Here is a 20,485-nt window from a genome sequence, read left to right as displayed (position 1 = left end):
GTATAGATCAATGGCTGCTGCTAATGCCGAAGTCACATGGATCAGGCATCTACTAACTGAAGTAGGAAAAAAGATCTCTCACACTACCTTGCTATGTGACAACCAAAGTGCTATCAACATGTCATTCAATCCAGTACATCACAGTCGTGCTAAGCACATTGAGATTGACCAACACTTTGTGAGACAGAAGGTTGAAGAAAAAGAGATTGAACCTGAATTCATCAGTACTGAAAAACATGTTGCAGACACAAGGTTGCCAAACTAGGAAGCGAAAGCAGGAAACGATACGGGAAGCGGAAGCGAGAAGCGAGGCATTTTAAAATTTATACGAAGCGGGAAGCGAAGTTTCAATTTAAAAGCAAAATATGAATAAAAAATGAAGCAATATGGAAACAAACAAGAAACAAATAAAAACTAAAATAAAATTGACCATTCTTATATTTCACGATTTTTCTGTAAAAGAGTTAAATTTTTTGTTAAAATCTAACAATGATGGTTACCAATTTAAAGAAAGTACATGGAAAGTGAGTGAAAGCGTGAGAGAAAATACATGAAAAAGATGAAAAGAAACGTGAAAAAAGTATATAATATGCATAGACCATGTGTATGAAAAGCAAAGAAGAAGCGCGGGGGGAATCAAGCTTCCCATGAAGTTTCGAAAGCGAGGAGTATCGCGCTTCCGAAGCGAGTTTCCGGGAAGCGAGCTTCCCACCTACCTAAGAAGCTTCCGGTAACTCTGTGCAGACATATTAACAAAAGGGTTAACAAAGGATCGTTTTTGGATGCTTAAAGGCAAGTTGTTCATGGTCCAAAACCATGATCAACTTGAGGGGGGTGAAAAAGGTGCAAAAGGATCCAACCTGGGATCCGACCCGATCCATGTAAAAAAAAATATGTACAATATACGTTATATTTTAATCGGGTCTAGATACACTAAAATTAAGTTATAAATGAATAGTTTAGGTCACGATTTCAAAACAAAAATCGTAACAGCCGCTCACCTCTTGGTTTCATCTCTTCGTCTCTCTCTCTCTCTCTTTCTCAACGCAGGTACGGGTGGATTTCTAACAATTCTTTCATTTTTGTGGAATGTGGATCCAGTGGCTGAAAATAATTTTTCTATGACATGGAAATGTCTTTCAATTTCACAAGCCAAACATGCTATAATGAAGTAATGAATTATAAGAACACATCTTCAGATAACTCGTGTACCTCTTACAATTTTAAGCTCTCAGATTAAATATTTTGAAGCTCAAAGATAATATCTTGCTAGCCACCATAATTATACAAATACTGTTACCAAATTGTGAATATGAACAGCGATCAAAGGATTGCAAACCTCATCATCATTGAAGGCAGCATAAATGTCATCTAGATTAACATCCTCGCATTCAAATTTTCTAACTGGTATATAATTTCTTGCAAACCATTCATCATTTCTGATATCTTGTATCCTAATACGCTGCAAAGGTAGGAAAATCAAATTGTTCAAACACTGATCCATCAAACTGAACAGAGAAAAAGTAGCCATAAATAATAACAATAAAACTGTTAAGAATTCAGAACAAATAAGAATAATTTCTTCTAGAAAAATAGTAATTCTTGCTGCAACGCCAAACTCTGCCTTTTGTGGTCTGTTTTAGCTAATGTTACAGAAAAACAGTCTAATCAGTAGCTATGTAGTCAAAAGAGCCATCTGCGTGCCTAGGCATGACCTACCGCCTAGGCCCGGGACATAATCGGTGGGCTTCTTTTTTCCCCCCTCGTTTTTCATTTTTTCTTCTTTTTTATTTTTTTTCCTACTTAATTTTTTTCCTTCCTCTATGGTCTATGATTTATATATATTCATGTTTTATTTTATGTTTGATCTATGTCACAGAGACTCGGCAAAGTGGGTGCCGCACCCGCATCAACGCAACGCGATGCGGGTGCACGTGCGGCACCCGGTGTGGTCAACCTGACCCTGGGTGCGTTGACTGCACCCAGGGTCATTTATGTCCAACTTTTGGACTTTAAATATATATATTATTTATTTTTTTGCCTCACCCCCGCACCCGCACCCATGTGACATAGTGTTTGATCAATTTACTTTATTTTGTATGTATACTTGTTATAGGTTATGTATTTATAAAGTATGCTAATACATACATACATGCATACATACATATATATTGACATTTATATTTGATTCTTTGACTCTTTGATTTTTTTTAGTTCTCATATTCATGTTTTATTTTGTTGATTTGCTTATTATTGATTCTTTTTAAGTTATATATATCTTTGTTTTAATTTTTAGCAATTCATTGTAAATTTTGTGGTTTTTTTTTTAAATTTTGGTACCATCTAGTCCCGCCTAGTCCTTTTAGGGGTCTACGAACTAGGGGCTGACTAGCACTTTTGACTAGATAGAGATCAATAGAGACATTGGCATACCACAATTTAAGCTTGAATAAACACCAGAGTAAGTTCAACCAACAAGGCAAAAAATTGTTACAAGTTGCTATGTGCAATTGTGCATTAACAAAGAAATAAGTACAAAACGTATCATGCCTTGCATCAAATTTCCATTCTCCAAGATCATCAGAGATACCATTGTACAGAAATCTCATGACTTTAGACTCATCTCACTTGTTCTGCAATCAATCATCCAATTTGTTGAAACCCTGCTCTTTATTTTTATTTTTATTTTCATCAGAAAACAGATGAAAATAAAGGTTTTAATTCACATAGAATTGGGAACATTTCTGTGGGAACAATTAATGTCAGAGAAATCAACAGTGAGCAATGAATTCCAGCCAGTGCTGTGCAGGGTTATATCATAAATATTGGAAAAAGAAAAGCAGAGTAAATCAACATATAGCTGCTAATTCCAATCAATATTATTAGCTAATATTTAAGAGTGTGATTTTTCAAATTGTTCTTATTGCATCTGCATGTACCACATGCTTATGCCCGTTATTTGTCCAGATTCATAACACATGCATGCATGTGCCTGTAACTTGTTTACATACTCCATAGATATGGGGACTACATGCATAAAAGAGGCACATGGTCATGACCTGATTCAATAAGACTCATGCAAGTTATGATCTGTGACACCATGAAAGTTGTCGCCACATTCCCAAACTCCCATTCTCATTACAATGATATCAGGTGAAACATCAGATGTATGTCCAGTGTCTGAGAAAAAATTCACAATAGTCCTTTAAGAAAATGTATCACAAAATATACAACCATGATTTTGATAATCATCCAACAGGAGCTTGCCCAGTAAAATAGAAATAATAAGTTCTAAAGGGCATCTTTGCTTTCTCTAACACAAGGTTATGGATCACTTTCCAAGTTGACAACAATAATATACCAAATTATTGTCATTGAACATAAGAATGACAAAAAAACAACTTTTTCTAGGGCTCTTTAATGGTCTGGATCCTGGTGCCCAATGAACTATTCGGCACCTTCTACTATTTCGGATAGTATTTATGGTTCTACCTTTTCCTTAGCAGCTGGCTTTCATGGTTTTCATGTTCTTATAGGTACTCTTTTCTTGATCGTATGTGGAATTCTCTATCTTATTTTTTAGAGCTTCCGTTATTTGAAGTCTATTATCTGTTAGTATAGCGGATTTCTCTTATCCCTTGACTCTATTCCAAACAACATGGAATTCTCTCCCAGAGCTCGGGAACTCACTACTCTATTAGAAAGAAGAATGACCAACTTTTACACAAATTTTCAAGTGGATGAGATTGGTCGAGTGGTCTCCGTTGGAGATGAATTCAAGCCGGGGAAATGGTTGAATTTGCCAGCGGTGTGAAAGGGATAGTGTAACATCGTGTATTTTGGTACTTAGTCATTTTGTAATTTTATCAAAAATTTGGCTAAGCCTGAGAGAAAAATCGTTTGAGGCTCGATTTTTAGGCCGATGCCTTTGAGTCTGAGCTTAACCCAGGTCTCATCAACAAGGTCGAGGCGGGCCAATCGAAGCGTGAGAAAGAGTTTCAATTTCGACCTTTAAATTCAAGCAAAATTCGGGTGATTTTCATGTGGAATTCGGAATCTTATATGCATGTAATATATCATTGGATGCGTCTCGGAATTTGGACCGCAACGATATTTTGTTTTCCTGAATTTGAGTTCTGGTTTGTCCGAAAATCGTGTTTTTTTTTAATTGAGCAGTTTGTCGAAATAGATCCGGAGTTGGATCGAACTGGATCCAAGGCCTAGGATCCGAATTTTTATGGATTTGGGTTCTATTTAGGTCCCACTTAAATCTGGATTTGATCCAGGTCTTGTTCCAATTTTTGTTCTCGGAATTTGGAGCGCAACGGTATTTTTTTTTCCTGAATTCGAGTTCTGCTTTGTCCGAAAATCGTGTTCTTTTTAAATTAAGCAGTTTGTCGAAATAGATCCGGAGTTGGATCGGACTGGATCCAAGGCCTAGGATCCGAATTTTTATGGATTTGGGTTCTATTTAGGTCCCACTTAAATCTGGATTTGATCAAGGTCTTGCTCCAATTTTTTATTTGGGTATGGGTTTGGATCTTGGATCTAGATCCGGATCTAAATCCAAGCCTCACGTTTTTCAGCTTTAAATTGAATATAAAGCTTTATTTTAGGGTTAAATAAGGTTAGGGAGCCTTCTGGGTCAATTTGGTTATTTTGGGGTACCTTTAGATAATTTTTAATTAATTAATACTTAATTAATTAATACTTAATTAATTAATGTTAATTTCAGATTTTTATTTTAGGCCTGAGTGAGACTCCTTAAAAGAGACCTTACACTTACTTAAAGAGAGTTTTAAAAGGGTTGGGAGAGTTAAAAAAAATACAAATGTGGAAAAGTCAACATTTGGAAAAGTTTCAAAAAATTAGGAAACAAAGATGGAGAGTTTCCATCTTTTCGGAAACTCTCTTAGAGAGAGCTGGAGAAAAGGGGGGGGGGGGGGGGGCACCCCCTCTCCCATTTAATATACACAAAAGAAAAAAAAAGGAGAGAGAGAGAGAGAGAGAAAAGGAGAAAGAGAAGAAAGAGGAGAGAGAAAAGAAGGAAGAAGAACAACAAAATCTTCTTCTCCAGCCATCCAACCCTTGATCCACCATTACTTTTTTTCTTTTCCTTCGATTTACACAAAGGCACGAGTTTTCTCTTTTGATTTGAGTGAGAAAAGGAATATAGATTCGATTTTCATGCGGTATTTTAGTGTAAAACCATGTGAATCAGTAAATTTAAACGTTTACTCTAAGATCCATGGATGGAATCCATGTATTTTCATTTTCATGAAAGTTATGATGAAATAACATACTCGTAGAAGTAATGTATATGGTAAACAGAATTTTAATCCATGGAAAACATAGTGGATTTTGTGTGTGCATTCTAGTATTTCTGATTTTTATAAAAGACCCATGGTATGGGCTGTTAGTGCATGAGAAGTCTGAACTTAACCAAGTAAAAATGTGGCTTCATGTCTATGTATGATAATAAATGATGTTTATTGCATAACTAGGTGGTGTACCTTATGAATTTGAGTATAATTGATTTATGCATGTATGCCTTTTGCAAAAAGCTTCATGCACAGGTATACTGGATTTTCTTTTCATGCATTAAGCATGCCTACTGTTTTGAAGTTCCTTTTGGTTGTGTTTTTGTGGGCTTGCTGTCAACAATATCAAACAAAAAAAAATCTATGCATATGCGTTGCAGCGACAACCTGGCAGCCCAATCGAGCTGGGCTCGGTTGGGGTAGGACTCAGCCCTGCCAGGCCAGCCTGTTGGCAGGTCTGGTGCAGGCCTGGCAGACATGCTAGACCAGCCATTCGGCTGGCAGTTCTGGCAGTCACTGCCAGACCAGCCACTCAGCATGGGGCAGTCTTAAAAGAAGAAAAAAATTTATATGTATTCTTTTTTTTTGGCTGGCTGTCAGACCAGCCGAACCTAGTTCGGCTGGCATGACAGAACGAGCCTTGTGGGCAGCTGAGCCCAGTTGAGTAATCAGTTGGGCATGTTTGAAGAAGAAAAAAAGTCTAAAATTCTTGTGGTGTGTTTGGGCCCAGCTGACTGCCCTGGGGCAGTCAGCCCCAGCCGACTGAGTCGGCTGGGCTGAGTACCTGACCCAGCCGACTGGGTCGGCTGGGTGGGTCTGGCCGTGTGCTAGACCCAGGTTTGGCTGGGTCACTTGTTCTCAAAAAAAAATATGATATATATATATATATGTGTGTGTGTGTCTCAGATTTCATGTTAGGCGGGGGTGTTTAAAGACATGCTAATGAATGGAATGATATGATTAATCAAGGTAACATTGACGTGTGCATTCCAAAGTATGTGGCTTTCATATGTGACTGGACTTTCAACATATGCACAAGTGATGGTTGTGATACAACAACAACTACTACGCCTTCATCCCAAAACAATTGAGGTCGGCGATATGAACCAAAAAAGAAAATCATTCTGGGTCTTCCACATGAATCCTTCTCCTCCAATTATTTTTATTCAATGCCATGTCCTCGGTGAGGTTCAAAGCATTCATATCCTTTCCTATAACCTCCATCCATGTCTTCCTAGGCCTACCCCGACCTTTTTAACTAATATGGTTGTGATAGCATATAAAAAATTCAGTTATCCTTGTGAATTTCCAGATTTTCTTTTTATATGACATTCAGTCCAATGCATGTAAAAGAATAATAAGCTTCATTTTCTTGTGCTTACATATCATGTTTAATCAAAGCAATATTTCCAAGGTTGCATCTTATGTGTACACACACTAAATCGATGTATTTGGCATGTGCATCATTACTTGAATGCTCAATGCTCGCATGATTGATTAAAGTGTGTGTGGCACGAAAGCATTGCATGTGAAATGAATACATGAATTTGAGCATGTATTTGACAGGAACATGCGAACGAAATCAACTGTGATATTATTGTTTGTATTGCACTGTTCCATAATGCCACGGGTTGTGGTCCCGTGAAGAGCTTGGCATGTTGATTTGCAAGCTTATATTATTGATTCGGCATGCTGATTTGCAAATGTAAAAGAGATGAATTAATAACAAGATAAAAGAAAGTAAAGAACAGTGTAATTTATGTTTCCTTGATGTTCCTTCTTTAGTATGAGAATCTTGGATATTGCGGTCTTGGGAAACCATAAGGATACTAAAACTCTGTATGTGTTGTTGTTGTCCCTTAACCTGATATTGAGGTTCTTCTCCTAACCACAGTTTTAGAGAGAGTCTGCCACTTTGCCTGGGTGGTGTGTAGACACAGATGTTATTTTGGTATACCAAGAAAGTGGTGCCAGTGGATGATGATTTTTATGGTGTGTACAAAAACTACGCCTTCATCCCAAAACAATTGGGGTCGGCGATATGAACCAACAAAGAAAATCATTCTGGGTCTTCCACATGAATCCTTCTCCTCCAATCATTTCTATCCAATGCCATGTCCTCGGTGAGGTTCAAAGCATTCATATCCTTTCCTATCATCTCCATCCAAGTCTTCCTAGGCCTACCCCGACCTCTTTTAACTTATATATTTTCCCATTTCTCCATCCTTCTAACTGGAACATCATTAGACCTTCGTCGAATATGTCTAAACCACCGTAAACGATTCTCTCTCATCTTATTTTCAATGGGTGCAACGCCTACCTTCTTATGTATCTCCTCGTTCTGAATCTTATCTTTTATTGTATTTCCACACATCCATCTAAGCATACGCATCTCAGCTACACTCATTTTTTGAATATGATGTCTCTTGGCAGTCCAACATTCCGTACCATATAGTAAAGCGGTCCTAATAGTCGTCCTATAAAACTTTCCCTTCAACCGCAATGGCATTCTACGATCGCACAACACTCCAGTTGCACTTTTCCATTTCATCCGCCCAACCTTTATCCTATGATTTACGTCTTCATCATTTTCTCTGTACTTTTGAATGATAGATCCCAAATATTTGAAACAATCATCCACCGGTATTTCTTGCTCACCAAGCTTCACTACACTCTCATCACTACTTCGTTGCTTACTAAACCGACATTCCATGTATTTTGTCTTACTCTTACTCAACTTAAAACCTCTTGCTTCCAATGTTTGTCCCCATAATTCTAACTTAGCATTAACCCCAGCTCTAGACTCATCAATCAAAACAATATCATCAGCAAACAACATACACCACGGCACATTTTCTTGAATTGATCTCGTAAGCTCATCCATCACTATAGCAAATAGGAAAGGGCTTAAAGCAGATCCTTGATGTAACCCAACCGTTATAGGAAAATTGGTTGTCACCCCTCCACAAGTGCGAACATTGGTTACTACTCCTTTATACATATCTTTAATTATACTAATGTACTTGAGAGAAACACCTTTCTTCATCATTGTCCACCAGAGAACGTCCCTAGGTACTCTATCGTATGCCTTCTCCAAATCAATAAAAACCATATGCAAATCATTGTTCCTCTCTCTATTTCTCTCAATAAGTTGTCTAAGAAGATGTATAGCTTCCATAGTTGATCTTCCAGGCATAAAACCAAATTGATTCTCCAATATCATGACAACCTCCCTCAACCTAGACTCAATCACCCTCTCCCAAAGTTTCATAGTATGACTCATGAGTTTTATACCACGATAGTTTGTGCAATCTTGTATATCACCCTTATTCTTATATAGAGGCACCAAAGTACTCTTCCTCCACTCATTAGGCATCTTATTTGTCCGCCAAATCTTGTTAAAAAGATTTGTCAATCATTCTAAACCTTTCTCTCCCAAGCATTTTCAAGCCTCGATAGGTATACTATCTGGGCCAACTGCCCTTCTTGATTTCATTTTCTTCAAAGCCTCTGCAATTTCTTTCTTTTGAATCTTGCGCATGAAGTCATGATTCATCTCATGAAAAGGAATGGAGAAGTCTCCAAGATCCTGAGCATGACTTTCATTAAATAGCTTATCAAAATAATCTTTCCATCTCTTCTTAATCTCCTCATCTTTGACTAAAACCCTTTGCGTTTCATCTTTGATACATCTAACCATACCCAAATCCCTCGATTTCCTATCTATCATCTTTGCAAGCCTATAAATATTCTTATCGCCCTCTTTGGTATCCAACTTGTCATAAACCTCCTTATATACCTTATCCCTCGCGTTCCAAACTACTTTTTTAGCTTCCTTCTTTGCTATCATATACTTCTCTAAATTCTCATTATCACGACTCTTACTTAAATTTCTATAACACTCTCTTTTAACCTTAATAGCAAATTTGACATCCTCATTCCACCACGATGTATCCTTACCTAGCGGTGCACCGCCTTTAGACTCACCCAATACCTCCTTAGCCACCTTTCTCATGCCACCCGCTATCTTATTCCACATTGAATCTGAATCCTCCTCGAGACACCAATCAGCTTCCTTAACTACCTGCTCTACAAGCATTCCTTGTTTAGCTCCTTTCAGTGCCCACCACTTAATTCTAGGATTTATCCTATGTCTATCCCTTTTGCGGCATTGTCTAATTCTAAGATCTAAAATTAAGACTCTATGTTGTGTAGCTACACTTTCTCCCGGTATAACCTTACAATCGATACAACAACCCTTATCTCTCTTTCTAAGTAGGAAAAAATTTATCTGACTCGTATTAACCCCACTTTTAAATGTTACTAGGTGGGACTCCCTCTTCCTAAACCAAGTGTTTGCTAAGATCATATCATAGGACAAACCAAAATCTAAAATTCTTTCTACACTTTCATTTCTTTCTCCTATACCATAGTCTTCATGGATACTCTCAAATTCATCCTTACTAATGCCTACATGCCCATTAAGGTCACCGCCGATGAAAAGCCTTTCTCCATAAAATATCGCTTGTACTACTCCATCTAAATCTTTCCAAAAATGATGCTTAATGGAATCATCTAAACCTACTTGAGGTGCATAAACACTAATAATATTAATAATATTCATACCTAATACTAATTTAATAAGTAAAATCCTATCACCTTTCGTACGGACCTCAACTACATTATCTATAAATTCACGACTCATAACAATCCCTACTCCATTCTTATTCCTATTTATTCCTGTATACCAAATCTTATATCCCCAAGGTTCTATCACTTTTGCTTTCTCACCTACCCATTTGGTCTCTTGTATACATAAAATATCAATCTTTCTCCTACACATAACATCTACTAACTCTACCAACTTATCAGTTAAAGACCCTATGTTCCAAGTGGCTAACCTAATTTTATGGTCTTGGACTAGCTTCTTTACCCCCACCCGTCCAACAAAGTGAGGGAACCCTTGCCTATTTGACACCACACCCGGGCACCGGTGTGACGCATCGCTTCCGGACGACGACCTAGCAACCCTTGCCCATTTATCACTGCCTCCGGGCCTATAGAGTACAGCGCGTCGCTTAGTAGGGAACGCCCCAACGAAATTCTCATATTGGTTCATATTCATAGGGTATGACTAAGTTTTTATGTTGGCTGTCACAGGCCTACCGCAACCCTCCTCCTTTATCCGGGCTTGGGACCGGAAGTGTATAACTAAACAGTTATACACAGGCGGAGTTTGATTTTTTTTATGGTGTGTAACGCCCCCAAAATCCTAGACTTAACCTTTTATGAAAAAGGTTGAAAGCTTTGAAGTAGATCATTTATCAGAGTTTGAAACAAAAGTTCAGCGAAAAATCATGTTTGAAATAGCAAGTCCTTGGACCTTGGGCGCATTACAACGCAAACTTTCCTTTTAATTATTGAAATAAATATAAGAAACAGAGTTTTGGTAATATAATTTTAATAATTCGGAGTTTAATCAAAGAGAGGCTTTCAAAGAAAACTTTATACAATATTTTACCAAAATGTCCTCAGGAGCGAAACGTCAGAGAATGAGGGGTCTCATCCTGATCTCATCACGTCATCGTGTCATCGCAAGTTGTATAACCTGTACACCACCTGCCCATGAAATAGGTCAGTTTCACGAGAAACTAGTAGGGGTGCCAAAGACAAGAAAGAACAAAGACTACAATAAGCAAGATAATTGTTAAACTAAACAAGAGAAGCAAAGCTAGGAGAATTATCCATATATGTTGTCGAGTAAGCAAAACTCCAGTAAAGCAAACAGTTAAATACAAGAGCAGTAAGGACCATAGTGTTAAACAAGCAACTATAGCAATCTAGCTGATTCAACAGGTGAAGAGTAACTAACTCTATCCAACAGTCAGACAAAGCAACTGAATAAGACAAGCATTCATAACAATGCTCGCAATACATACAATTACCATTAAATAGAGTCAGTCCATCGGCAAGTAACTACATTAATCGTAAGGTACAAGTCATTGAGTCACAAGCAATTTATAAGCTACACATGATAAACAATCATACAGCAGCAGTTATATCATAATATGTAAGCAGCTTATAAGACAAACGGCTACATCAGTCCTAATTGCAACCAGTTCGTAGATTACGAGTTGTATGCAATCACATCAATCATAAGAGACGCAAACCAACAAGTGCTATATTATAATAAGCACCAAGCAGTTTCACCAAGGGGTAAAGCAAGTCACATGCTAATATGTAGCAACTAGCATAATGTTATTATTATAAGCATTTAACTAATATGAGAAGCTAGTTATTACTTAGCAAAGAACTGCGTAAGCAGTTTAACCAACTAGAGTAACGCCTCGACAGACGTGCATAACTCAACGAGTAGCATATTGAACTACCGAGTCAGCAAGCAAGCAATTCACGTCACAGCATGCATATCTCATAATCATGTTGTAGGTTATATTTTGTTCTCATTATTAGCTAGTCATTGTGGGTACGCACAAGGCACAAAACATAGAAACAGCCGAGATCGATTTGAAAGTCCATTATGCTATGTATTTTATGCTACCCCGAATGACTGATTGGGTCCGCTACTAAGGGGACGGCCAGTGACCAAGAGAGTAAGTCCCCAAAGGCATTCAAAGGCTTATGGATGCATCCGAACTCCTGCAGAAGTGGCTATCTTTGTAGCACTTCCCCTAACCTCCGATGATTGGGGAAGTCGGTTCTTTTGCCCGTGACTGTCATTAATGGCATGTCCATCGGAGTTTTGTATCATCCATCCTCTCTCTTGATGAACCATGTCGAACGGGCACGGTGGGGGTTTCTTAACCGTCGTCCCATTCTACATGCTCTGGTCTTTCGACCCACTTGGGCATCTTGCCTATGAAGGCGCATAATTATCATTATGTGAATTACATGTGCCATTGCACGTTCGAGGCAACCACACACCTCTCATCCTACTCACCGCAGTACGCAACGTACCTGTTCAAAAGTACAACCACGATGAGAGGGATAAGGATTTCTCACAGGAAATCCCCCAACACATCTGCTTTACAGAACTCCACAGTGAACTCATTCGAGTTCCAACTTATCATGCTCGGGTCCTTTAGACAGTCACGAGCATCTTGCTTATTAGGCGAATATCAACATTACAAGATTACCTTGAAGTGTCAATACATGTTTCGAGGTTACTACAAACCTCTCATCCTGCTCTTCGTAGTCCAAACACATCGTACATGACTAAGAGTACGACTACAAGGCGAGGAGCATGGATTTCTCAAAAGAAATTCATCAACAATAATCTCGTGAAAGAAGGAAGTGCGCCCACTATCTTAGTTTGACCAGAAAGCCTAGAAACTAAGTCTCACATCAGAGGTGATGTAGAGCCGATCTAGCGATGGCACAGGTTCCTCAATAGAACTCTCGCCCAACTCATGCACATGCTCCTAAACAGGGTTATCTGAGTCGTATCGAATACGCGAACTGAAGTTGTAACACACTTCTCCCAAATACATCGATTTGGGAGATTCAACCGCTACCTTGCAAAAAGGCTTTCCAAATCTGTTTTACAAGCTATACATCTTGAAAATAGGTTTATACCTAAACCACCGTTTGAAGAATCGAAGTGCAAAGTGAGCATCGTGACTTTTAAAACAAATAAGCGAAATGGTATACACTATACACTCGAAGCTACACTCAGGGAGTGCAAGCTGACAAGGGGCAAACATGTGCACATTATAGTGTAATGGCAAAACAAGGAGCAAGACTCTATGTGCAAAGCTGTGTAATGAAAAAGAGGCGGAAGCACCAATAGAGCAAAAGTCACTCTTTAAGAGTGACCACTAGAACCACGAACACAAACACCAAATGTGCACACACAAAACTCTCAAATATAGAAAATGACTTAAAGTCAATAGTTGGATATTATTGAAAAAAGGAAGAGAAGGGTGAAAAACCCATGCATACAAGAGGAGAACACCTCCTCTATTTATAGAGGAGGGAGGCTCAAAGAAGGGACCACAAGGGGGCTCCCTTGTAGTCGTTGGGAGCCCCAACGGTCAGAAATCTGACCGTTGGGGCCCCAACGACTACAAGAGTGGGGCCCCTTGTGGTCTTACAAAAAGAAAAAAAGAAAAAAGAAAAAAGGAAAAAAGGAAAAAGAAAAAACAAAAAAAGTAAAAAACAAAAAATACATTTGCAGTTTTACAAGAATACCCCTATCGAGTATTTCACTAAAAGAGAAACAGTATATATATACATATATATATATACTTATATATATATATACAGATGTATATATATATATAAGTATATGTATATATATACATATTTTAACACGCCCCCTCAAACTTTACGGGGAGAAGACCGAAAGTTTGCTAAGAAGAAACATAAATCGTGGAGTTGGGAGCGCCTTGGTGAAGAAGTCAGCTAGTTGATACTCTGAAGTAACATATGGTAATGAGATAGTCCCTCTGAGGTATTCGTCTCGAACATAATGGCAATTCATTTCGATATGCTTGGTCCGCTCATGAAATGTGTGATTGCTGGCAATGTATATCGCGCTTTTGTTATCACAACAGAGCTTGGTGGGAGTGGACATGGGGACGCCTGTAATCAAATATGCGGAAAAGAAAAGTATGTCCTACAATGGACATTCACACATAGAAATCAAAGAACAAGTCCAAAAGAGGACATACACAAAAGCCAATAATGGCTAGAAAGCATAAAATCTTATAAATGCACAAAAGGGCTTGAAGAAACCACACCTTACAAAGGGGGAGACCCCACTTATTTATAGGCAAGAGAGGAGTGAGGGAGAGTTAGAGAAAAGCAAAAGAGAGGGACCATTGGGAGTCCCAACAAGGAGTCGTTGGGCTCCCAACGGTCACAATTGTGACCGTTGGGGGCCCAACGACTCTTTGTTGGGGCCCCCAATGGCTGTGCATTAAATGCACAAAAAGGACAATAAAAAAACAGAAAAAAGAAATAAGGAAAAAAGGAAAAGAAAAAAAGGAAAAATAGAAGAAAAAGAAAAGGACTAAAATGCCCCTATTGGGCGAGTTTACAGAACTACCCCTTATCGGGTAGTGTATGATAAATATATTTATATATATATAGATATATATATATAGATATATATATATATATATAAATATATATATTACATATATTTTAACACCCTCCCTCAAACTTTACGGGGATACAACGGAAAGCTTGTTGAGAAGAAACATGAAGCGAGGAGCAGCAAGAGCTTTGGTGAAGAAATCCGCCAACTGGTACTCGGATGTGACGTAGGGTAGTGCTATGGTTCCTTTTAGGTACTCATCTCGAACATAGTGGCAATCCATCTCAATGTGTTTAGTACGCTCATGGAAGGTGTGGTTGCTTGCAATATAGATAGCACTCTTGTTATCGCAACACATCTTCGAAGGATTTGAGATGACAATGCCCATATCACAAAGGAGACTTCTAAGCCACACAAGCTCCATGGTTGTAGTGGCCATTGCACGATATTCCGCTTCAGTTGAGGATAATGATACTTTATGTTGCTTCTTGCATCTCCAAGAAATCATAGTCACCTAAGAAAACACAAAAACCAGTAGTTGAGACTCTATCATTGGGATTTCCTCCCCAATCAGCATATGTATAAGCAATTAAATCAAGGGATGATGAAGAGGAAAGAAAAACTCCCTTAGTTATGGTGTTTTTAATATATCTGACAATCCTTAAGACTGCACTCATGTGCACAGTTGTAGGTGCATGTTGAAACTGACTGACGGAGTGAACTGCATGAGCTATGTCTGGCCGAGCGAGTGATGGATAAGTATGTCAGAGACCCAACGAGTTGACGGTAGGGAGTAGGGTTCTCGAGAAGTGTCCCATCTTCCAGCCTTAGCTTTGCATTGATAACCTCAGGAGTTTCAGTCTTCTTATCATCCGAAATTCCAGACTTGGAGCAAATGTCAGCAGCAAGTTTCATCTGAGAGAGAATATATCCTCGGGGAGAATATGCAACTTCAATACCTAGAAAATATCTTAAGAAACCAAGGTCAGACATGTCAAAATTTTCTTTTAAAATTTTCTTAATATCATGAATTCCTTGCTCATCATTTCCAGTGATGATCATATCATCAACATATAGTAGTAGAATAACTACAGAAGACCCTGCACTTTTCACAAATAACGCAGTGTCAATATAACATGAACGAAAATTTAAGCTAGTCATTACATTGCTAAATCTGTCATGCCAAGCCTTTGGAGCTTGTTTTAACCCATATAGAGCCTTTTTTAGTTTAAGAATTTTGTTTTCTCCAATAGATACTCTTGGCGGAGGATCCATATAGACCTCTTCACTTAGTTCGTCATTAAGAAATACATTTTTAACATCAAATTGATAGATAGGCCATTTTTTAACAGATGCAACCGCAATAAGATAACTAACACTAGTCATTCTGGCTACGGGAGCAAAGGTTTCTTCATAGTCTATTCTGTACTCTTGAGCATATCCTTTGGCTACCAACCTGGCTTTATAACGTTCTAATGACCCATCACTTTTAGTTTTAATCTTGAAGACCCATCTACATCCAATGGACTTTTTCCCAGCGGGTAATAAAGTTATTTCCCAAGTTTTAGCCTTTTCAAGGGCACTAAGTTCTAGTTTCATGGCTTCAACCCATTGAGGAATGTTTTTGGCTTCATTATAGTGTGATGGTTCATGATAAGAGTGTAATGCAATTAGGCATGCCCTATATTTAGGTGTTAGTGACTCATAGAAAACAAACCTATTAGGAGGATTGGAGATTTGGCTAGATCTCCTTAAAGAGGTTTCTTCTATGTTGGAATTTTGAGAATATTTTTCTAAAGCGCTTATGGGAGTTTCTTGACCACGCCTAGCATAGGTTTGAATTGACCTATTTTCAAAATCATTACTTCCATTTTCAACATTACTAAGAGGAGTATCCTCTAAATCATTAGGAACATCCTCTACGTGAGGAGTCACATCTTCTTGAGAGAGAAGATCAAATAAGAAAGCATATTCGCTTTCATCAATATCTTTATTTTTCTCAAAACCATTCTCATTTTCTAAAAAGGTAACATCTTTGGATACATATAGTTTGTTGCTTTTGGGGTCGAAGCACCTAAAACCTTTTTTATTTTCTCCGTATCCTAAAAACACACATTCGATAGCTTTGGGAGACAACTTATCTCTTTTATGTGTGAGGACAAAACACTTACACCCAAAAATTCTTAATCTATTAAAATCGGGTGTTCTTTCAAAGAGTTTTTCATATGGAGATATATTTTGTAAGGATGAGGATATCATTCTATTTATCAAGTAAGTGGAAGTTAAGGCAGCTTTGGCCCAATAGCATTTTGGAATTTCTTTGGAAATGAGAAGAGTCCTAGTGGTTTCCAAGATGTGTCTATGCTTCCTTTCGGCTAGACCGTTTTGTTGGGGAGTCCTAGGACATGACCTTTAATGACAAATGCCATTGGTTTCTAAGTATTCTTGAAATTCATTTGATAGATATTCTCCACCGGAATCGGATCGAAGAATGGAAATATTAGTTGAAAATTGATTTTTGACAATCATATGAAATTTCTTAAAAAAATTAAAAACTTCGGATTTTAGGTTGAGAAAATAGATCCACACATATCGAGTGAAATCATCAATGAAAGTAACATAGTAAGAATATCCTCCTTTTGATATGACCGGAGAAGGACCCCAAACATCCGAATGAACTAATTCAAAGGGTCTTTTGGACACAAAGGTTCTCTTTGGAAAAGGGGTGGATTTCATTTTTCCAAAAATACAATTCTTGCAAACAAAATGTTTCTCATTACAAAATTTCTTTCCAAAAGGAAAGGAGTACATTTTTTAGAAGCTTGGATGTCCAAGTCTTTGATGCCAAGTTTCTATATTTTTATCTTAGACATGATTACAAAATGAGTTGATGGGAAGTTTCAAATGGTTCATGTAGTAGAGATCTCCCCTCCTATGGCCTTGCCCAATCCGCTTCCCGAACTGAAGATCCTGTATAGAGCAACCCTTGGTTGAGAAGGAGATTTCACATCCATGATCACATATTTGAGAGACGGATAAAAGATTTAAATTAAGTTGAGGTACAACTCTTGCATTTGGCACAAAAAAATCTTTTGAAAAGTCTAAGGTTCCAAAACTTTTAACTTGTAAAGAGGTACCATCGGCGGTTGAAACAAAAGAATTTTTGGAGTTGCTACATACATTGGATAGTCCATTTTCAATAGGGGTCATATGAAAAGATGCTCCAGAATCAAGAATCCAAGAGGGCGTACCTGGAGGAGAAGAAGAGGCAATGGCGGCTCCAGAAGTTGATGGCGATTTGAGTAAAATTTGAAGTGCTTCGGATAGTTGAGCAAGGGAAAAGGACTCTTTCCCTTTCATTGGCTCCTCCTTTTGTGGGATTTCTTCAATAATAGCAACTTTCCCTTTTGGAGGTTCATTTATCTTTTGACAATTAGGTCTTATATGACCCGGTTCTTGACAATGATGGCAAATGGCTTTCCTATAATTGCCATTATAGTTGTTTTGTTGCCTCCCAAAGTGTGGAGGCTTATATGCTTTCATATGATTGCCGGGTTTAGATACGGCAAGAACTTCATCTCCTCCTTTAATCATGCCAAGACGTGTTTCTTCTTGGCATATTTCGGCTATGGCATCTTCCAATGGAAGCGGTTTTGACCTATGAAGAAGGGAGGACCTAACTTGTTCATATTCGGGCCTAAGCCCATGTAAAAATTGGAAAAAGTGTTCTTTTTCCATTTGTTCCCTTCGCATCTCCACATCTTCACTAGATACCCATTTGGGTTCAAGAAGGGATAGCTCATCCCATAAAGGTCCAAGAGTGCTATAGTAATCTCTTACACTCATTTCACCTTGCTTAATGGTACGGATTTTTTCTTGGATAAAAAATTGACGAGCAAGGTCTTTTTGGGTATACATACCTTTCATAAAGAACCATGCTTCATTTGTTAGGCGGAATTTCGCAATGTTGGCGCAAATCTTTAGCTCCACGTTGTTCATGAACCATGCAAGAATTTTTGCATGCTTACTTTCCCAATCTTCTACCTTGGATTGGTGATCTTCAATAGCCTTCATGCGAGCATTTCCTTCTAGAGCTTTTTCTTAATCACCATCAAATTTTGTAAGTTGAAGTTGAGGTTCCCTAATGGTGCCCATAACATATCCCCAAAGCTTTTTACCTTTGAGGTTGTTCTCCATGGCGGCGGCCCACATCATGTAGTTAGTACCATTAAGCTTGAAGGAGAGATCAATCTTTTGTTCTCCTTCCATTATATAATCAAGAATGGAGGACAAACAAAGAGAGAGATAAAACAAGACAACTAGCTATATGAATCAAGAGCACAACCAAGGCTCTGATACCATGTAATGAAATATGCGGAAAAGAAAAGTATGTCCTACAATGGACATTCACACGTAGAAATCAAAGAACAAGTCCAAAAGAAGACATACACAAAAGCCAATAATGGCTAGAAAGCATAAAATCTTATAAATGCACAAAAGGGCTTGAAGAAGCCACACCTTACAAAGGGGGAGACCCCACTTATTTATAGGCAAGAGAGGAGTGAGGGAGAGTTAGAGAAAAGCAAGAGAGAGGGACCATTGGGAGTCCCAACAAGGAGTCGTTGGGCTCCCAACGGTCACAATTGTGACCGTTGGGGGCCCGACTCTTTGTTGGGGCCCCCAATGGCTGTGCATTAAATGCACAAAAAGGACAATAAAAAAACAGAAAAAAGAAATAAGGAAAAAAGAAAAAAAGGAAAAATAGAAGAAAAAGAAAAGGACTAAAATGCCCCTATTGGGCGAGTTTACAGAACTACCCCTTATCGGGTAGTGTATGATAAATATATTTATAGATATATATATATATAGATATATATATATATATATATAAATATATATATTACATATATTTTAACAACGCCCATGTCAGCAAGGAAACTTTTGAGCCATACGATTTCCATAGTTGTCATTGCCATGGCCCAATATTCAGCTTCAGTGGATGACAGTGAAACCTTCTGCTGCTTCTTGCATCTCCACGAAATGAGAGATTCACCTAAAAAAATACAAAGACCCGTTATTGAGATACGATCATTGGGATTTCCTCCCCAGTCAGCATCAGTAAAAGCAGTTAAGTCAAGAGATGAGGAAGAGGATAAGAAGAGTCCCTTGGATATAGTATTTTTGACGTATCGCACAATCCTCATTACGGCTGCCATATGAACCGAAGTAGGTGCATGCTGAAACTGGCTAGTTGCATGAACCGCATGAGCTATGTCTAGACGTGTGATGGATAGATAGGTGAGAGATTCGATTAATTGACGGTAGGGGGTTGGATCCTCAAGAAGAACACCATCTCCAAGTGTCAGTTTTGCATTAATAACTTCAGGAGTCTCAACCTTCTTTTCATCAGATATTCCTGATTTGGTACAAATTTCTGCATCTAATTTCATTTGAGATAGGATGTATCCTCGCGGGGAATAAGCCACTTCAATCCCTAAAAAATATCTCAAATAACCAAGGTCAGACATATCAAAAGTTTCTTTTAACATAGACTTTACATTATTTACTCCCTTTTTGTCATTCTCAGTAATAATCATATCATCAACATACAGTAGAAGCATAATAATGGAGCCACATGTCCTTTTAACAAAAAGAGCAGTGTCAGTATAGCAAGAAGAAAATCCTAAATTGATTAATACGTTATTAAACCTATCATACCAAGCTTTAGGAGCTTGCTTAAGTCCATATAAAGCCTTTTTTAGTTTCAAAATTTTTTCATTTAAGTTCATACCTGAAGGCGGTTCCATATAAACTTCTTCATTTAAATTACCATTCAAAAAGGCATTTTTGACATCAAGTTGAAAGATTGGTCATTTTTTAACTGAGGTTATAGCAATAAGAGCTCGAACACTAGTCATTCGAGCAACTGGGGCAAAAGTTTCATCATAATCTACCCCATACTCTTGGGCATATCCCTTGGCAACCAACCTAGCCTTATATTTTTTTAATGAACCATCACTCTTAGTTTTTACTTTAAAAACCCATCTACATCCAATGGGTTTCTTGCCATTGGGAGGATCAATGATTTCTCAAGTTTGTGCTTTTT

The 20,485-nt window shown here is 38.1% G+C and overlaps 1 protein-coding gene across 2 annotated transcripts in view; it reads right to left on the bottom strand.

Moving 5' to 3' along the window:
- LOC149841662 (CBL-interacting serine/threonine-protein kinase 8-like) overlaps window positions 1–20,485 on the bottom strand; it is an 81,390-nt gene that overhangs the window by 15,275 nt on the left and 45,630 nt on the right. For both annotated transcript variants that reach the window (XM_089998628.1, XM_089998629.1), the window contains exon 9: window positions 1,340–1,462. In XM_089998628.1, coding sequence (XP_089854754.1) covers window positions 1,340–1,462 — 123 coding nt within the window. The remainder of the gene's footprint in view (window positions 1–1,339; window positions 1,463–20,485) is intronic.

This window comes from Nuphar pumila, chromosome 3 (assembly GCF_984573655.1).
Source record: "Nuphar pumila chromosome 3, dmNupPumi1.hap1.1, whole genome shotgun sequence".
NCBI lineage: Eukaryota > Viridiplantae > Streptophyta > Magnoliopsida > Nymphaeales > Nymphaeaceae > Nuphar > Nuphar pumila.
The sequence above is the reverse complement of the archived record's forward strand: the minus strand, read 5'-3'. Positions and strand labels throughout refer to the sequence as shown.